Source organism: Chiroxiphia lanceolata, chromosome Z, assembly GCF_009829145.1.
Source record: "Chiroxiphia lanceolata isolate bChiLan1 chromosome Z, bChiLan1.pri, whole genome shotgun sequence".
NCBI lineage: Eukaryota > Metazoa > Chordata > Aves > Passeriformes > Pipridae > Chiroxiphia > Chiroxiphia lanceolata.
The window spans coordinates 52,762,237-52,782,102 of NC_045671.1; the positions used below are offsets into that span (position 1 = coordinate 52,762,237).

Here is a 19,866-nt window from a genome sequence, read left to right on the forward strand (position 1 = left end):
TCTGCTATAGCAGGTATTAATCTGTTCAAAAGTATTCTTGCCAGGATTTTGCCAGCAATGGAGAGCAGAGTAATACCTCGATGATTGGAACAGTCTGATTTATCTCCTCTCTTCTTATACAAGGTGATGATGACTGCATCACGAAGGTCTGATGGTAGCTTGCCTAGTTCCCAACAACGCACCACAAACTCATGAAATTTAGCATGGAGTGCTTGGCCTCCATGTTTCCAGACTTCAGGTGGAATTCCATCAACCCCAGCTGCCTTGCCAGTTTTCACCTGCTGTATGACCTTAAGAGTTTCTCCCATAGTAGAGGCAATATCCAATTCATTTTTCACCAGTTGTTGTAATGTACTGAATGTAATGTACTGAATTGCTGAGCCTTGAACTACACAGCTAGTACTGAAAAGAGTCTGAAAATGTTCAGACCATCGATTCAGAATGGAAATTTTATCTGTCAGAAGCATTTGACCATCTGCACTGAGCCTGCACAGTGGATTTTTTAGTGAGGCACAGCATGCGCAGAACTGGTCCCATCCTTTACTCCTAAGGTTCATCTGCCATGGCCTAGAGAGCTTGGATGGTGACAGCAAAGTCCTCAGGATGTAGGTTTAATTAGAGTATCCTTCTCCTCTTGGCTCACTTGCAGCTTCTGCCCAGGAACGGTTTGTTCTGGAATTATAGCATCTTGGAAGGGTATCTAGGACAAGGGAATGTCCTTGGGTTTGAGTGTAGGAGGCTGGGGAGTAAAAGTAGGGATAGAAAGGCTCATCCAAATCATTTTAGTGGGGAAGAAGCTTGTGTGCCCTCATGAGGTTGCAAGCTGTGCTGGCGGTGGTACATGCCTCCAGTAGGGTCTCCCATGCCAGACAGGTCAGAACTGAAGGGTCAGATAAAATGTGTCCCTGGGTAGGATGGGCTCGTCAGCCTTCCGGCAGTCATCCTAGGAGAAAGACAACTCTAATTCCAAACCTGGGCAGATGGAGCTTGCTTTGCCCTGTAAGGCCATCCATCCAAGAGAAGGATACTCTAAAAAAAACATACAAAGGGAGTGCAAATGTAACAGCCCTCAATTAATTTTTCTTCCACAGATGATTCAACCTTTTTTTTTGAACTTGCAGAACTGTTCAGACACAAACAGAAAAAAAACAGTGACCAAACTACTAAACAAGGGGTGGAATATAAAAGCTCAGAGGAAAAAAAAACACCTTTCTCTGTAGCAAAGAAATCTGATTGTTACACTTCCATGGATCTTTTTTAGACTGAATGATTTTTTAAGATTAAACTTTTAGTCACACACAAGGAGTACCTTGACCACATCATTATTTGTGGCTAGTACTACTAGCATACCACTAAGCAAGTGGAAATGATATCACTTAAATACCTTCTTTTTGCAGGTGAGGGTCTGATGTGGTTTTTTTTTAAAAACTAAAGCAAAGTTCTTTTATGTTATCTGTGTCCACAATGAAAGTGTTTTTCTGAAGTAGCATTTGGTAAGGACTCACACTGCAGAGAGACAGTTTCAATATTAGAACCCCTAGGAACTCTTAATTATTAAGTTGTGACAATTTTTACAAATAACTTAATCATGTGGAGAGACTGCTTTTTAAGTGGCTGCATATATGGACAAACAGCTACAATCCAAGTACTTTAATGTAACTGACAGTGTAAGCACTGTCATATTGATACAACTTTTTTTTGAAAAGTACAGTATCAAAATGAGGGTTGCTCTCTCCAGATACCATCTTCCATTGCCTAAGATTACTATGTGAATAAGCTGAAGTATGAATCTCCTAACTCCTTTCAATTTCTAACAAGCCATTTCAATTTACTTCATATAGCATATGGAGCAGCTATAAAATGACAATGACATTGGTTAAATTAAACTGCGAAGCTATAAAGTGAAATTATCTTTAAACCTCATGTTCCTTATGCTTAAGATCCTCATATTCATGGATATCTAGCTTTAGAATCAGTTTACATGTCTTTTATTAAGAACAGACAGTTTTAAAATAAATGAAAATTGTTTCCATTGGTTTTGAAGATATAAGCTCTAACATAATACTTCTTCACACTACTCATTAAAAAGCCTGACTGCTAAAGGTACAGGACATTTGGTATAAAAAACAGTCTTGTCATTTGGAAACCTGTGTCTCTGAGGACTTGCTATATACTTCGAGTAGTAAAAAAATTGGAGAAAGACATTCACCAGTATAATTCCAACAGGCATTTTCATTGTTACACTTTCTCCCATGATGAAACAAATATTTTGCTTTATTTCTCAAAAACTTACCTGTCAGAAGGTAAATATTAAGGAAATTTCCCAGGAGGTCATTGCTGATGCCTCAGCACTACTATGTGTTAATAAGAGCAACTTATGAAAAAATATAAATAACTTATTTTCTAGCAAAAACTGTTAGATACAATCTAACTGAAAAGAATATCATAAAGAGTCATGCAGAACATGTTTTGTTCACCATACCTTGAAGAAAAAAAGAGGTTATTCAAGAAATGGCTGTTTACCATCTTGTATGTTCCTGCAATGCTTATGACAATCTAAAGTAACAGTCATGGTACAATGTCTATCTTAAGATTCATAAAATTCTGAAAAAACCATGTTATTATATTCCAGGCCTGTAAGGTTTATGCTGTTCCATTTTACTCTATCTCACCAGCTTATTCTTTTTGGCATGTCCATTTTCTTACCCACATTAACCCAATTGCATAGATAGATGTAATTCCTTTTCATGTTTTATGTTCTTTACAATAGTAACCTCAACAGCAGAGGACGAAGCAAGAAAGTTAAAGCTCCTATTGCTAATAATATAGGCTACGCTATCACCTCATATTTCTTAACTTTTTTTTCATAGTTTGACTAAACTCTTATTTATATTTTGTCTCAGAGTTCTATTCAAAATAAGATCAGTAAGAATGAAGTTAAACATTTGTAAGCAGTAATAAAAAACTGATGACAATAATGACTACAAACATTACTTGTTCAGAAACATTCTGCTAAGACAAGTATGTCTTGATGCTTGTTTTTAAAACCATTAATTCTTTAAAATATGAGTCTGAAAGTTACAGGCTAAAAGCCTTGAAAAAATTTACTTTCTCAAATCTTCTTATTTTAGTCTTGGACCTTAGGATGTAAACCAAAGACCCAGAATATGGTGAAAGGACTTTACAAACTACTCCATGCCTTGTTTTAAAGGCTTGAGATATTTCAGTCCACAAGATATAAGCTTAGCCTTGATAAATTCTTTCAGAAGAATGGCAGTAAATTGTGTCTTTTAGCTCCATTGACCAAAACATAATAGTGACAAATAATGGTTAAGAAGCCATCATCTCATATATGCTCATATGAAATGAAATGAGATACTTTATAGTGCAGTCAAATATTTGATTCTGCAGATATATGTGGCAGCTAACTAACCTAAGATACTGACACAGTTATAATCACTGAATATTGGAGTAAAGAAACTTAACGTCAATAAAATAGCCAATTTCTGAGAAATTCTGAGATGTCCAGCTAGCAAGTTGGTAAGGAACAACTATCCTAAGTTCAGTTATTATGCACAAAGACAACACAGCCTGCACAGGAAAAAAATTACATTCCTTTCTCAGTTTAATTATTTCTTCCTAGCAATTAGTCCAGTGAATTGATTAGACAGCTACTATTTTGAGAAAGATTTTAGTACGTTACTCTAATATCTTCATAAGCACTAAATTCTCAGGTGTCATAGGTTTGAAAAGAGATGTTGGAATTCTTTCCCCAGTGTCCCGTCCTCTCCCTCCACCGTTTTTTCCCGGATGCTGAAGAAGATTGTGAATAGAGTTGGTGCAAGAACGCAGCCTTGTTTCACACCATTAGTTATTAGAAAGGGCTCAGAAAGTGCATCGTCATATCTGACTTGGCCGTGCTGATCCTCATGAAGTGAGATGATCATTTTGAGGAACTTGGGGGGACAACCTAAACATTCCAAAATCTGCCACAGACCTTTTCTGCTCAAATTATCGAAAGCTTTGGTGAGATAACAAAGGTTACAGAGAGACCTTTGTTCTGTTCCCTACACTTCTCTTGCAGTTGTCCGAGAACAAACACCATGTCTGTGCTACTCCTGTTGGCTCTGAAACCACATTGGCTTTCAGGTAGAAGTTCTTCTGCTATAGCAGGTATTAATCTGTTCAAAAGTATTCTTGCCAGGATTTTGCCAGCAATGGAGAGCAGAGTAATACCTTGATGATTGGAACAGTCTGACTTATCTCCTTTCTTCTTATACAAGGTGATGATGACTGCATCACAAAGGTCTGATGGTAGTTCGCCTAGTTCCCAACAACGCACCACAAACTCATGAAACTTAGCATGGAGTGCTTGGTCCCCATGCTTCCAGACTTCAGGTGGAATTCCATCAACCCCAGCTGCCTTGCCAGTTTTCACCTGCTGTATGGCCTTAAGAGTTTCTCCCATAGTAGAGGCAATATCCAATTCATTCTTCAGTGGTTGTTGTGTGATGGACTGAATTGCTGAGTCTTGGACTACACAGTTGGTACTGAAAAGAGTCTGAAAGTGTTCAGACCATCAATTCAGAATGGAGATTTTATCTGTCAGAAACATTTTACTATCTGCACTGAGTAGAGGGCTCTGGACCTGGTATGTAGGTCCATATGCTGTTTTCAGAGCCTTATAGAATCCTCTGTAATCACTCATATCTGCACATAATTGAATTTTTCATGCTAGATTGATCCACCACTGGTTCTGGATGTCACGAAGTTTCTGTTGGAGCTTGCTGCATGCAAGACAAAAGGCTGCTTTTCTTACATGACAGGATGGCAGTGCAAGGTGTGCTTGGTGAGCAGTTCTCTTCTTTACCAACAATTCCTGGATCTCTTGATTGTTTTCATCAAACCAGTCCTTGTTCTTCTTGAAGGAGAATCCTAAGGATTCTTCAGAGGACTGCAGGATGCTATTTTTAATATGTTGCCAAAGTGTTTCAGGAGAGGGATCTATGGAATGATCTTCGAGCCTACTTTGAAGGTTTGCCTGGAATCTGTCTCTCACTGTAGCTGTTTGAAGGTCATTAACTTGGAGTCTCCTCCTTGGAATACCACCCCTTTTAGGTTTGAACTTAAGGTGGAAGTTAAGTTTACAGCATGAACATCTCTCTGTTGCACCAAGACATAATCAATGAGGTGCCAATGCTTGGATCGAGGATCCATCCAGGTTGTCTTCAAACTATTTTTCTGCTGAAAGATAGCGTTGGTGATGGTGAGCTGCTGCTCCGTACAAAACTCTAGCAGAAGGCGACCATTATCATTGCAGTTTCCAACACCATGCTTGCCTAATACTCCTTTCCAGGCTTCAAATTTCTTTCCTAATCTGGCATTGAAATCACCAAGGATAATGATCTTATCATCTGCAGGAACCTTTTGGGTAAGGCAGTGCAGGACAGTGTAAAATTTATCTTTTTTGGCAGGGTCAGCTTGGAGAGTTGGGGCATATATACTAAAGAGGACAACGTGTTGCTTGTTGTGTAGTGGAAGGCGTAGGGAGATAATGCAGTCAGAATGACCTCTTGGCAGAATTTCGAGTTTAGGGACAACAGAGTTTTTAATCATGAAGCCAACTCCTGAGAGATGCCTTTCGGTTCTGGGTTTACTTGACCAATAGAGTGTGTAACCGGCATCATGTTCTCTAAGGCTACCTTCCTCGTGGAGACGAACTTCACTGAGAGCAGCTATGCCAATATTGAGACATGACAGTCTGTGGGCAATTAGGGCAGAACGATGCTCAGGGTGTCCACTATCCACAGTATCAAGCATGGTTCTGATGTTCCAGCATGCAAGTGTCAGTTTGGGTACACCTTTGAAGGCAGGTGTATGCCTTTGTTTCTTAGACTTTGTTTGACCGCATCAGAAGATGCCTGTTGGCCATAGTTAACCAATTGGGTGGAAGGTGGAGATGAGTTTTGGTTAGGTCATCTTTTCCAGGCCTCTCTCTGTGTGGAGCAATGAGTGATTTCCTTGAAAAAGGCTGCTTGGTCATTCAGGATGCTGCCGAAAGAGACTCTCATCTCCAGGGGCAGTCTCAGGCGACCAATGTCCCGAACCTCCTGCATGCAGGGTTGGGTCTGCGGCTCCCAGTGCACCTTATCATCTGCCGTTTTGACCCTCACCTATCGCTACAGGGCTTTGCAAATGTGGACATATCCTTCGAGCCTGTGCAATGGATTTTTTAGGTGAGACGCAGCATGAGCAGAACTGGACTCACCCTTTGATCCTAAGGTTCATCTGCCAGGGCCTAGTGAGCTTGGATGGTGACAGTGAGGTCCTCAGGACGTAGGTTTAATTAGAGTATCCTTCTCTTGGATGGATGGCCTTACAGGGCCAAGTGAGCTCCGTCTGCCCAGGTTTGGAAATAGAGTTGTCCTTCTCCTAGGATGACTGCTGGTAGGCTAGTGAGCCCATCCTGCCCATGGACATATTTTACTACAGGTCTCTATTGCACTGCCCACCCACAACCCTCCAAGCAGGACTGCTCCGTCCACCCTCCCATCTGTCTGGGGACCCCATGGCCCGTCAGACCCCCTACCCCTACCCCTCCCGCAAATTGGACTGGTAAACCTCTGTGCACTCTGAAGTTCCTCCTCTCCTGTCCTCCGGGGCTGCAGCCCCCATGGTCACCAGGAGAAGCCCCCTTGGCATGGTGGGGCCAGCCGGGGAGAAAGCCCCTCGGTGTGGCTGGGGCCAGCCGGGGAAAAAACTGTTATATAATAGTGAATGAATGAACCACTTACTACCTTCAAATTTACAAATAAAACAATTTCACACAGACAACCTTTGTTTTGTTATAGCACCAAATAGAATTGGTATAATAGAAAAACATGGAAGGAAATTCAACTGCTGAAAAGCATATCTGATTTGCCATGTCACACAATTTAATAAAATCTATTCAGTAGGAAGGCGATAAACGACCATTCAAGTGATTTACAAACTTTTGTCTCACAATTTTTTATACAATGTTTCATTTTTAAAAATATATATATGCTATATACAATTGTGTTCATTCTTGGTGGTCTAATAAAAGCATAAATCTATCTGATGAAAAATGTATTGTATTTCAACTGTATCACCATAGCACAAAGATCTGCTCTTATCATACCACTCACAAAGATCAACGATAACTTGAAAATTATTTAATTCCATGATACCTCTAAGATATTTGCAATAAAAGGACTCTTTTTAATTTAAAAGTCACATCAGCTGCTGTCACCATCTCCTTTTAAACTCTTCTCCATTTCTGAAACTGACATATTAGAGAAGCAAAATATCAGCTGGTAACTACAGAGCTACTTTTTCTTTTTCCTTGTGAAAATTAGATTAAAAACTAGTTTAGGTGTCAATTCAGCAAAAATACAAAACTTCTCCTGGCAATCCAGCTCCATGCTCTCCTTTGATAAAATATCTTTAGGATCTTACAAAACTTACAATGAAAGGTCCTTCTAAATTGTAGGACTAGGTACAAATCACAATCAGCCTTCCTCAGAACAGTTCCACTGTGATGACGTTAATGTAAAATGTAACACAAAATGGTAAGTGACATAAATTACCACTAAAAGGAATGGACAGCTGGCTTGCTTTCCCACAGCTAAAAGTTTTCTCCACAAGCAGCATACATTTTACACACACTGAAACTGAAAACAGTAGTAAAGCATTAATTCTAAACGTTCATCTTGATAATAATCTTCCTAACTCTAAGGCTGTCTCTGCATAATGACAACAAAATCACTTTTATTTGGTAGTTGAAGAGGTGACAACGGTTCTGCAAAAAATGCTGTTTCTGTTTTTTCCAGATACATAAGACCATAGACACTCAAAACTTAATTACCTGTGTAATTAACTGCGTTATGACGTCAACTAAACTCTATGTAAGTATCTACGTTTCACTCATGTCAACTGCTGAAAAATTGTAACATGAAATTGTACTATGCAGTGGTCCTCAACAGCATACTTCCCAGATCTTCAATATCATTATTACCCTGGGATTATTAATATTGTAAATACTTCAGTAAACACTAAGTTTTTAAATGAAAATATGAGATGAGAGTGATATAAATAACCCCCTCCTCCCGGAAAATCTCTCAGCCTGGCATAACCAATATAACAATAACTCAGAGTGATCCAAGTCAGTTTTCAGCAAGATAAGGCAATGGTTTACTTCCATTCTTCAGCAAGCTGCTTGGGAACAGCAAAGACCTCCTCTCACAAATGTGAGCTACATTAAAATTATACAGTCTTAAAACAGATGTCATGAAGGGAGTTCTTTGAAATCATAAAACTATGTAAGATGCACTGTTATCCAAGGGCGAGGATTTTCAAAATTCAGTATTAAATTATGTCATATGTTGTATCTCTGAATGTACACTTATTTTTTTTAATGGACAATAAGTCTATTTACTTAAGAGCATCTTTCACAATCAAAGTATTAAAAAGGTACTAAAGAATTAAGCCAGAAATAAGGCACAGAACCTTAAGCTGATTATTTTGTAGTCATGCAAAAAATCTGCATCAACAATGAATTCTTTCAGAAGTCATTGTTTCTATAACATTGATTATTGGAAACCAGTATGTTACAAAGAAGTGGGCAAAGAAATATATTTCAAATTCTATTTAGAAAACTTTCTATTGCAGAACAAGAATTTTAACTGAAATAGGTAATACAATAGATTACATAATAAATTCTACATATATTAACTTAATCCCTTGTTCTACTTTCATTACAAATGCTTAAAGAACATACTGAGTTCAAATGTTGCTTTTTGTCAATTTTTTAGCTCTTTTATAGAATAAAAATTCCATCTAATAGTTGTAGGAAACACAACTGTCATGTGAATTCACATTTTCTTCCTTCACTATCACACCTACTGCAATAAAACCTAAGATTAAGATGATTCAGCTGTTAAAAGTACCATAAAGAGAAAGACTATAGCACAATAATTATATGGCATTAAAAATCTGTTAAATGCTCAGGTGGTTTAGATAAAATTACTGTTGAAATATTTATCAGAATTTTAATCTACAACTAGAAAAGGTAAGCCACATTTCTTTGTAATGACTTTCATTAATATTTTGGATACAAATAAAATACTCTACCTGGAAGAGTTGTTCTTTATTTTCTCATCAACATCACTCAGGATTTGTTGAAATTCCAATTCTCCAGAAAGGACATTTAACAAACAGTCTAAATTGGAAGAATCAAGTGAATACTCTCCTCCCCATTCCATTTTTAGAATCTGTAAAACAGATACAGCAAAATGGTTAAATAATGAAAAGAGGTAGACTAGAAGTACCAAAATGTACAATGTTTTGTTCCCTGGAAGTATAGATTAACAAGGGAATAATTTATGTATGGAATTATAAAATTAATGTTGAATAGTACACCTTATGCATGGTTCTGAGTAGTGGTACAGAGGGAAACCAGTAAAATAAATGCTGAGATAAATTTCATAGTATCTCGCATTTCTTCAGTTTAAAGAAATCAGTTCTTTTACCTTAATCACAGTAGTAGCTTTCTTAATTTTTTTTTTTTTATTTAAACAAGAAATTCTCACTATTATAAATGGAAACTAAAAATACATACATTAGAGGGTAAAATTACTTTCTGTGTACTTATAATTTCCATACATAACTACTTTCTGGAAGTTACGCACAACATTGCAAATATTTAAAACACAAAAATCCAGAGTAAAACACTATAATGTACCATAAACCCAGTGTCATCTTGCTTTGTACTCATTTTACTCAACAAATGTGTTGCTAAAACACAGGTTAAATCCACTGGCCTATTCAAACTAATACACTAAATCCCATGAGTCTTTATAACAGAAGCAAAGCATTAGTGGAGTTATTTTTACCTGTTTTAGGTCGTTCTTACAACCAGTGATGACTTATTACCAAAACTAAAGGAAAAAATTACATAAAAAGTGGAAACTTCTTATTAATCAGTATATCTAATGTCTACTATTTAGTATTTAATAATACTATTCATACTGCAGCAACTATATGTGGAACAAACATAATATTCAGATGCACACAATGTTTGGGCAACAAAATAAATTAGTAAATCCATTATTTTTCTTGCAAGTAATATTTTTCTATAAAGCAACTACAGTGTTCATTGGTAATTTATCAAGAGGCACTACTAGAAAAACAGATTGAAGTTTTTTGATAGGTTTTGGTCATATAGGAGTGTAGACCTACAAGTACCAGAACTGCACATTTCTGATTCTGCTCTTCCAAAACAAATACGAAGGTCCTTTAAAGTCTAATATCTCGCACTTCTCAATTAACAGCACAACAGTATGAAATATTTCATGGAAATACTGTTTTCTTAAATTCTTAGAAGCTACAGAATACCCCTTCGCAAATAACAATTCAAAGACTTTTGACATTTTGGGATGTAGCTGAAACTCTGTCATCTTGCTGGTGAAAAAGCTTGGATGTAAACCAAATACATCTTATAAAATATCAAGGAAAGATCAGCCTTTGAATATAAGACTTAACAGATGTTACTGCAATAAAAGACATCATAATTAAAAGTAGAAGTTAAATGGAAAACATTAAACAATGCTTTACAGAACTGAGATAAAAGGAATACTGAAAATAAAGCTCTTTCTTCATGTATGATACTACTTATTATAGACATGGTAACACATCCCTTTTCTCTTCAGAAGGATCTCAAAGAGTTTCTACAGAATGTGATGCTAACTCCATTCAATACCTATAGCTCAAATCTGTCCTTTATTTGACTATCTTGCAGAACAGTATGACTGTTGTAAAAGGAACTGTATAACAGATATATGTTAATGCAAAAATAGTAACAGTTTGGAACAACTTAGGTTTTCATAAAATAGCTGCACAATCAAAATTGTGTATTTATATTTATTCCTAGCTCTTTTCCTTAAAGGATAGCCAAAAGAACGTTGTGTTCCTCAGAAAAATATCAGCATAGTTTACTGTTTGAAAAATTCACCATACGAAAAGAATAATTTTGTAAACATGACAACCTTGTTTTCATGCATGCATTCCTGCAAGACTTCTATGTCATACTTCTTTGGTTCACTTGTCAAAATAGAGCAATTATTTCTTTCAGTCTTGGTTTATGGGAAAAAAGTAACATTTGATTATTCAGTCTTTAAATACTGTTTTAGATGGTTAATATTAATTTCTTAAGAAATCTAAGAATTTATCTAATACAAGACTTTCTCTAATCATAGGAAGAAGTAAAATATAAAAATGTTTCAGAAAAAAAAAAGAACATCAAGATAAAAATTAGCACAATTGATCAGAAATTTTGCTGTTACTTAGTGGAACCAGTGTCAGGGCCTTCAGTACGCTAATAGAGTTTAACTGTCTGATGACCTGGACTCTAAGCAGAACTAGGCTACCACTCTGGTGCCTGCCCCACTTGCCTCCCTTGGAGGCAGCAGGATGGGCATCAGCAAGGTCCCTTCCCTGCCATTTGGCTTTTCTCTCTTCACTCCCAGTGCTCAAAAGAGCAGTCAATCATTGCTGCTCTCTGAGAGTTAGTATGACACAGCCCTCCTCTGATGGCAAAAAAGCCAATGTTCGTTAAGAAAAAATTCCATTTCTTAGAATTTTTATTATTAGGAATAATATGGGAAAATAACTCTGTTCTGAAACTCCAAATTCTGTCAAAGTATTTAAGATACTAATAACCTATTTTTTTCTATAAAGAAGATTAAACACTTTATTAAGCTGCATAAAAGGTATCATTCTGTCATATTTCTATTTACTATTACAGTGAAATATTGTATATTTTGAGACAAATGGTCCTAGAGAACCTGATTCCGGTGCAAATCTGTAAGTCCCTATCTTAATAGGCCCAGTTCTTTTCAAAACATATTAAGAGTACCATTCATCAACATAAAAGTTATGTAGCTGTCAATCTCTTCAGTAGCTATTGCTATGTACAATTTAGCTTAAAATGAAATATTTTTCAGGTCTCTTATTTTAACCCATGGTATCACTGTAACAATTTTCCACTTATGTTAAGAAATGATTTTTACCAAAAAACATTAGGCCTATTAGAAAAAATATTATGGAACAGTCAAGTTAATACAACAGATACTTCTTGCTTTTCCAATTCATATAATGTTTACAGCTGAAGAGCACTTTTGCGTGTGTGTATGTTTTCTTTTTTAATGTCAATCAAAAGGAAGAAATGTACTCACAGAAGTCCTATATAAAATTATACTTAGTTCCAATTGGATATTTCTTCATTCTGATAAAACAATTCACCTTCCAGTACAAACATACACAGGAAACGCCATGGGATTTCTAAGATTACTTTGTAATGTTTATATTTACTAAAATAAGCATTTGTTCTCAGACCTACAGTTTGTAAAAGCAGTGTGTACCTAACTCTTGAATAGATTTTTTTATGAGCACTTTTGTTGAATATGCACATCTACACTGTATCTCTGTGTACGTATAAATCACGATGTTTAATTATAGATTCATAGACATACTGTAGAAATGCAGCTAATAGACATATCCCACTTTTTGACACACATACTATTTTTTTTAAATACAAGCTATGAGTCCTTCATTAGACTGGGTAAAACATTAATAGGTCATATTCATAGCATACAAACTCATTCCAGCATTTTTAGAATCATTGTGTTTACAGAGTCAGTTATTGGTAAATACTCATCACTGTTACTCCTTTATTTCCCTATGCACTTCAGCCAGTTAAGATTCTTGCTATCACTTCAGTGGGTTTCAGATGTGACAGGACAGCATCACTCATAGAGAACGTCAGGCAAATTTTGTATTACAGTTGCACAGAACACCTTGCGGGGCAAAAAAAAAAATCCAAATACAGTTTTAAACTTCAGTCTACCTGGAATTTTCTCTGAATCAATTGCTTAGCTCTAGAGGAAAATTAATCAGCTGGGCTGTTGGGCCCTTTGAAAAAAATCATAGTACTTATGTGTTCAAGAAAATCATAGCAGAACTAAAGTAGAAAGTGTAAAGTTAGATATGGTTTCTCATAATGATTGATAGCACTTTGGTAAGCTTAAAACTAAAAGTTAGACTTTCATGTGTTTCCAAATGCCCTGCATACATTTATGCAAATGCTAAGTAAAATATGAAGTGTTAGGCAGTATAACATTTCATATGATGCAGATCTGAGGAGACCTGTCTTTCTGAGCACTATAGTACCTACTTGAATAAAATACACAGTAAGTTTTCAGAAAAAAAAGCAAAACAAAACAAAAGAAACCATTAATGTTTCAATAAAATCCAAAGGTAGACCTTTATACCTACATTACTGCCTATGGAATAATCTGAAGAAATTATCTAATCCTAAACAGAATCTACTTCTTATGCACTGGTAGATATTTAACAGAACCCACAACCTGTGGCATGTAACATTAAGTAAACAAAACTCTTCAGTGGATAAAAAACTAGTAGACTGATATTTTTTGTTCAAATCACTGATTTCTAAATGAAGATTTGTAAAAACTAATCTCATTATTTTACAACTTCACAATTCAGTCTTTAAAGTCATTCTAGAGTTAAAGAACTCATGACCTATTATTAATTTCAGTTAATGCCAATGTACTATTTTAATTCTTGTATGAGACCCTTATTTTCAAATACTTCAAATATTACCTTTAGCACGTTTCTAGATAACTTTTAAATAACCATTTTAATTTTTAAGTTAAACAGTAACTTGCACATTTAGAAATTATAACCTAACACATTTCTTAATTTAACAACATTTTTTCCATATATAATATTCCACACTTCAGCACAAAATGTTTTGACTAGGTACAATCAAAGCACCAGGGCTATCAAATTTTCTGGATTATTTTACAGCCAATCTAAATATTTGAGAATGTCCTCTAACATTATACGAGTTTTACCTCTAGAGCTCCCATTCCATCCATATGCAGGACAATAAAAGAAAATTGTTGCCACTAGGCACTATTTTAAAAAAAGGATGTCAATGTATCCACAATTTGAAAACAGGGATATGCCAAACTGCAGCACCATAAGTACAGAAAATTAGCCAAATCATTGAAGCTTTTTTCTGATACTGCTTCTTATCTTACAGAATATATTTCTTTATTGCCCTAGCAAAGCTAAAAGGGGATAAGAGAATTGGTAAGATTTTTCATAACTCAGCTTACACTTTCAAACCATCACCTTAACAATCATTTCCTTTGTCTATTTTTAGTTGCATAACTGTTTCCAGCTGCTTTACAGCACAGAAGATGTCATCTGTAATCACACAGCAGGCAGCAGCAGTGATGGCACTGGCCTGAGATACTACTATTCAATCTGAAATTCCTACTGTTTTGAATGTATAAGTAGACTGAATATTTAATTTTTTTTGAAAACCATGTAGAGCTTACACAAGAAATCCATTTAAAAACTATAACTTCTTGAGCTCTACTCTGACACAGTAAAATCTTTTCACCCAATTTTCTGTGGTAAAAATCCTTTAAAATTGTATTACTGTTTAAAATAAAGACTCGTAAAAGAAAAGGAAGAAATTAAAAATTCTTTCTAGAAAAGAACATAATCCATATTTGTTTCTTTTAATATGTATTCAAGATCTCTATTTAAATTTTCCAAGTTACCTTTCACCTACTTCCCACACTTTGCTGAAGCATACACAGCATTTACAAAAAGAATACCATATTCTTCCAGTAAAAAAAGACGTTTATTGCATACAAAAAAACCCCCAAAGCCAAAACAGTCTTCATGATGGTTTTACTTACTAAATATTTTGAATGCCACAAAGAACTTTGAAGCAAGTTTTAACAAAATCATCTTGCATTGTTCCCCCTGCAGACTTTCCACATTTGCTGTTGTCATAAACTTACACTTAAATGTTACTTTTATAGTCATCAATTATTATCCACCACACACTTAAGATATGTTCTTTATATTTTTCAAAGAGAGATTCTAATTATCTCTAATTAAATTTGTAACCCTATTGAAAACAGTTTTTCTCCCAAATTCTGATATTATAACAGTCACCAATAAGAGAGTGGGAATTAAATATAACTGAAGAAACACAGTCCTCACTGTGGATGAAAGAGAAAGTTGTGCCTTCCATCTAAAGCTGTAATATGAGAATGCAGTGCTCTAAGGCAGCTATAGCAGCCATTGAATCATAATATTGTCAAAAGCCTTGAAAAAGGACTGTGAAAATGCACGTTTTTGACAAATAACATATACTACTATTTTTAATATCAATGGGTTTTTCAAACTACGCAGCTTAGTCCTGTTTTCTAGGCACTTCTAGGCACAAGAATTTAAAACTAAAATCATGTTTTCTGCCTATTGTCTCTCCCTAGTTCTTTGAGCCACAGAAAGCAAAATGTTGAGAATAGAAAGCAAAGGAATCAGCACTTTTTTGGATTTGCTGGTACTTGGGACTGGTAAGAAATGTTCAAAGACAAGAGGAGAATTCTCATTTACGTAAACTTAATCAAACGCTACTGGTTAAAGGCAGTGACTTCAAAAGAGGAACATGCCATCTGGAGTTGCAATGAAACTCCTGAATAGTTATGGCAGAAGAAAGGAATAAAGGATAATGTGATTTCATAACCTTAAGTAAAGAAGAAATGGCCATTTTCTGAGTAGCTCTTGAGTGAAATGGTCCTGCATCATCTTTGTCTCAGTTGGTTATCCTGCAGCAAGAATTCTAAAGTGATCCCAACATCCAAGATTCAACATTTATAAACAAACCACTCTTAGACAAGAAGTCCATAAACATTCGGAATCGATCCACTAAATCTAGTGGTTCTCCTTATCTCCTTATTAGTCGTACAGTTACTAAACACATAAGTCTGACAACTGTCTGTATACAACTGCAAGTTTTTTTTTTTCCTTTTCTGGTTTTCCAGATTCAAGATGCCTCTTCTCAGAATTTTTCTTTGTGCCTGCAGTTCTATTATATTTAACAAGTTTTTTTAAGAAAAGGATAAACCTGGTGCAATTATGTCTTCTTTAGGTATGGTTTAAGGCTTTATCAAAAAAAATTCATTAATCAACTTTTCTGCCATTGCCATACACAAACACAGGACAGAATTAGTCTGGCATTGTCTCCAGTTAAGACTACATCAATCAATATAATTGTTAAATGAATATGTTTTATGAATGATGGATGTTTTAGAAATACTTTTCAATTACAACAATAATTACCAATCAGTAGACTAATGCAATCACTAAAGCACAGAAAAGAGATTCTTAGAAGCCTAATTAAAAATACCTACTGTATGTTTTCTTAGAATCTTTTTAGCCAAGAAAATATAAAATATATATAAAATATAAAAGAATAATTTCAAAATAGACTATAGTATCTAGTTTATTTTCAACTGCTTTAGATGAGGATCATACATATTGAGACAAATTTGCATAGTGGTATGGGAAAATGTGTGAGAACAACAATTACTTTCCCCAGAAAGACTGCATGGTATTGTGGTTTTTCTCTGGAAGAACAGGAACATAAGGTATGTATGGTGCATCCTCTGCAGAGCTGCCTTTTTAATTGTGGCAATAAGAAATGTTATTTAGGCATAATATTTGAGCTTTCTCACTTTGTGTCACTTTAGAAACTCAGAAAGAAGAGGCAAATCCTTCACAGAACTATGCTCGGAAAAGCAGCTGCTACAGAACTCCTGCCTTGCTTGACATTAATGTCTAAAACTGTACAGATTTATAAAAACTGTACTGAAAGAACTTATCTTTTAACACACTGGTAAAGTACCAAAAGTATATAATTTTCAACTAAAAACCTTACAAATCCATACTAGCTACTTCTATACTAGACCATAAAAGCCTTTTCTTTTCTTGTTTATTGGAAAAATTCTCCATCCTGAGACAATACTCTTTAACGACTATGGTATTTAAAAAAGAGAAATATCAAGACCTTTAAGGTCTTGTAGCTCAGTACATCAGACACAGAGTTGTTACAATTTGAACAGGAAATAGCCTTCCAATGAAACTATTATATTTAAAAAGAAATACAAAAAAGGTCTGTGACCACAGCTTTTAAAAGGTAGGCTGTATCAGTCCCTTCATTGCCACACATTCTATTTTCTTTCGTTACTACTCAATTTAAAGCTGAGAGCTTTAAAGATGTCCATTATAAAAAAATTAAATACAAAAGCCCTCCACAGAGATGTCTCTTAAGTTGTTCCACGTTTATAGTCACAGTCCTAAAAGCTTATTTAGTACTATAAATGTAATGGATTTGGGTTTTTTCCCCAAATACTATTATTACATTATTACTAAATTCTACATAGGGTCATATGAAACATTTCACTCGTAACTGTAAATGTCCATTAAAGATAATTATTTTTTTAATTGTTCATTTCTTAAATGAAATGTTTAATTTTTTTTTTGATGGTATAACTCACCTTGTAAAGTTTCATGCAATATTACTTATTGCCCAATACATCCCTCAAACTTTAAAGCATAATGCAGCCATATAATGCTGTTTCTTCAGTTTGTCACCTTCAAAAGCACTGTTAAGCTTCTTTTTCTCTCTCCTTGAGAAAAACCCACCCCATAAGTAAAATTATAATACTGAATGCTTTTACCATGTTGTCATGGTTTAGGAATGGTGTTCCCAATCTAGTGTTTCCACTGAAACCACTCCAAATCATGAAACACAGGATCACTCCCATCTCCCCCTGCAGCAGGATAGAGTGGAGAATTGGAGGTACAAAAGGTAAAGATTATGAGTTCAGATAAGAAAAATTTACTGGAAACAGCAATGAGATAAGAAAAATGAACAGTAACAGGAACAATAATAATAAAAGGATGTACAAGAAAGGCGAACAATTTACACGTGAGAAAGCTCACCACACGAGAACTTGCAATATGTGAACCACCGCCGCACTACACCTGACCAGAAGACTCCCTTTGCTCCACCCCTGGTATTGAGGTGATATAGGATAATATCTAGGCCTTAGCCAGACCCCTCCCAGCTACTGTAAAAAACTAATCCTGTCCCAGCCAGAACAAGGACACAGCTGTACAGCTTTCTGATTTGTTTCTGTCATTTTCCTTTTTTTCCCCTTTTAGTTAACAAAATTCTTAAAGCCTAGTTAAAAATCATAGCATAAAGGCTACCTTTTGTCATCTTCAATTATATTAAATGCATTGATTATACTGGGTATGTTTCATCTAGAAGTTTGCATATCAAATTATTTTAACTATTCAAATTTTGTTTTCTACCACTTTTTTTTTTGAGTTTTCACTTTTTCCAGAAAAGTGAGGCACTGAGAGTAATTCTTCACATAAGGGATTTTCTTCTTCGTGCCTCCTATATTATATAAGAAATAGTTCACTTCTATAAAAAAAATCACTAATAAAAACTTAGCAAATAAACATTTTGTACATGTTTATTAACTTCTTTTTAAAAAATAAACACTTTAGAAATAAAATGTCATTGCTTTCTCTCTTCATAACCAAATGCTGCCACACTGACATAAGTATCAATTACACCAGTTGTTAACACTCCCTAAGGTTACAGAGTCTTTTAAATTATACCATGTTTTTCACTGGCTGTGTTCCTCACATCCAGCTGCCACTCTATTGAATATAGCAGGCTAAATGGGCAAGCAAATCCTCAAATACACAGTTTTCTGGCCTAGCATTTTATTCCCAACTACCACAAAACGTGATTGCCTAAGCTTATGTGTTAGCCAAAGTATAGATAGTATGACAACAGACTATGATTCCTACGGTATAAAAGATGGCAAGTTTTATAGATCATGAGACATAAGGCCAGATGTTTCTGTGCTGGACTTCCAAATACCAAAAGTTCAATCAGACATAATCTGGGTACAATACTCATTAGGAAAGAAGTAAGAAAAAATTAGATAAATTATAACTTTAAAGAACTATTACATAGTTTTTAGGAAGGCAACAGTGTAAACATTAATAGTTTACAAATACACACTTCCTTAAACTTACACACTTACCCTTCCTTAAACTGGGTAAGTTATAGATCCAAAGAAATTAATTTTTGCAGCACTGATTTGGTTTAAATTATTTTATAAAAGCATCAGTGTAATGTCCATGTTCTTGTTCATGTTCTTGTCAGATTATTTCAAACAGATGACTGAAAGAAAACAGAGTGTAAGTTCTTAGCAAACCTGTGGATTTATTAGCTCTCAAAACATCCAGCTGGTATTTTTACCTTGCAGTAGCTGCTGTATGACTGAATCTCAAGATTTTTCACAGATAATCACATACTTTTATACTCAATCAAAAATAACTGGAATAATTGTTCAAAAGGAAGACAATGCTATTCCACATGTAACTTATCTTTGATGCAGGCCAAGATGCCATTGGCCTTCTTGGTCACCTACTCATACTGCTGGCTCATGTTCACCCAGCTGTCAACCACCACACCCAGGTCCTCTTCTGCTGGGCTGCCTTCCAGCCACTCTTCCCCCAGCCTGTAGCACTGCAATGGGGTTGATGGGATCCAAGTGCAGGAACAAGCACTTTGTCTTATTGAATCTCATACAGCTGACCTTGGCCCAGTGATCTAACCTGTCCAGATGCCTCTACAGAGCCTTCCTACCCTCCAGCAGATCAACACTCTGCCCAATTTAGTGCTGTCTGCAAACTTATGGAGGGTAGACTTGATTCCCTTGTCCACACCATCAATAAAGATATTAAACAGGATTGGGGCCCACAACTGAGCCTTGGGGAATCCTGCTAGCAACCAGCTGCCAACTGGATGCAACATATTTGCTACCACTCTCTGGGCCCGGCCATCCAGCCAGTTTTCAATCCAGTGGAGAG

General features: G+C 35.6%; 1 protein-coding gene across 8 annotated transcripts in view; it reads right to left on the reverse strand.

The window, feature by feature from the left end:
- KIAA0825 (KIAA0825 ortholog) overlaps positions 1–19,866 on the reverse strand; it is a 247,602-nt gene that overhangs the window by 203,045 nt on the left and 24,691 nt on the right. For 7 of the 8 annotated variants that reach the window (XM_032675846.1, XM_032675851.1, XM_032675850.1 and 4 more), the window contains one exon: positions 9,151–9,290. In XM_032675846.1, coding sequence (XP_032531737.1) covers positions 9,151–9,281 — 131 coding nt within the window. In that variant the 5' untranslated portion in view covers positions 9,282–9,290. Of the gene's footprint in view, positions 1–9,150; positions 9,291–9,911; positions 9,957–19,866 lie in introns of all 8 variants that reach the window. The other variant, XM_032675845.1, reaches the window with a different exon arrangement.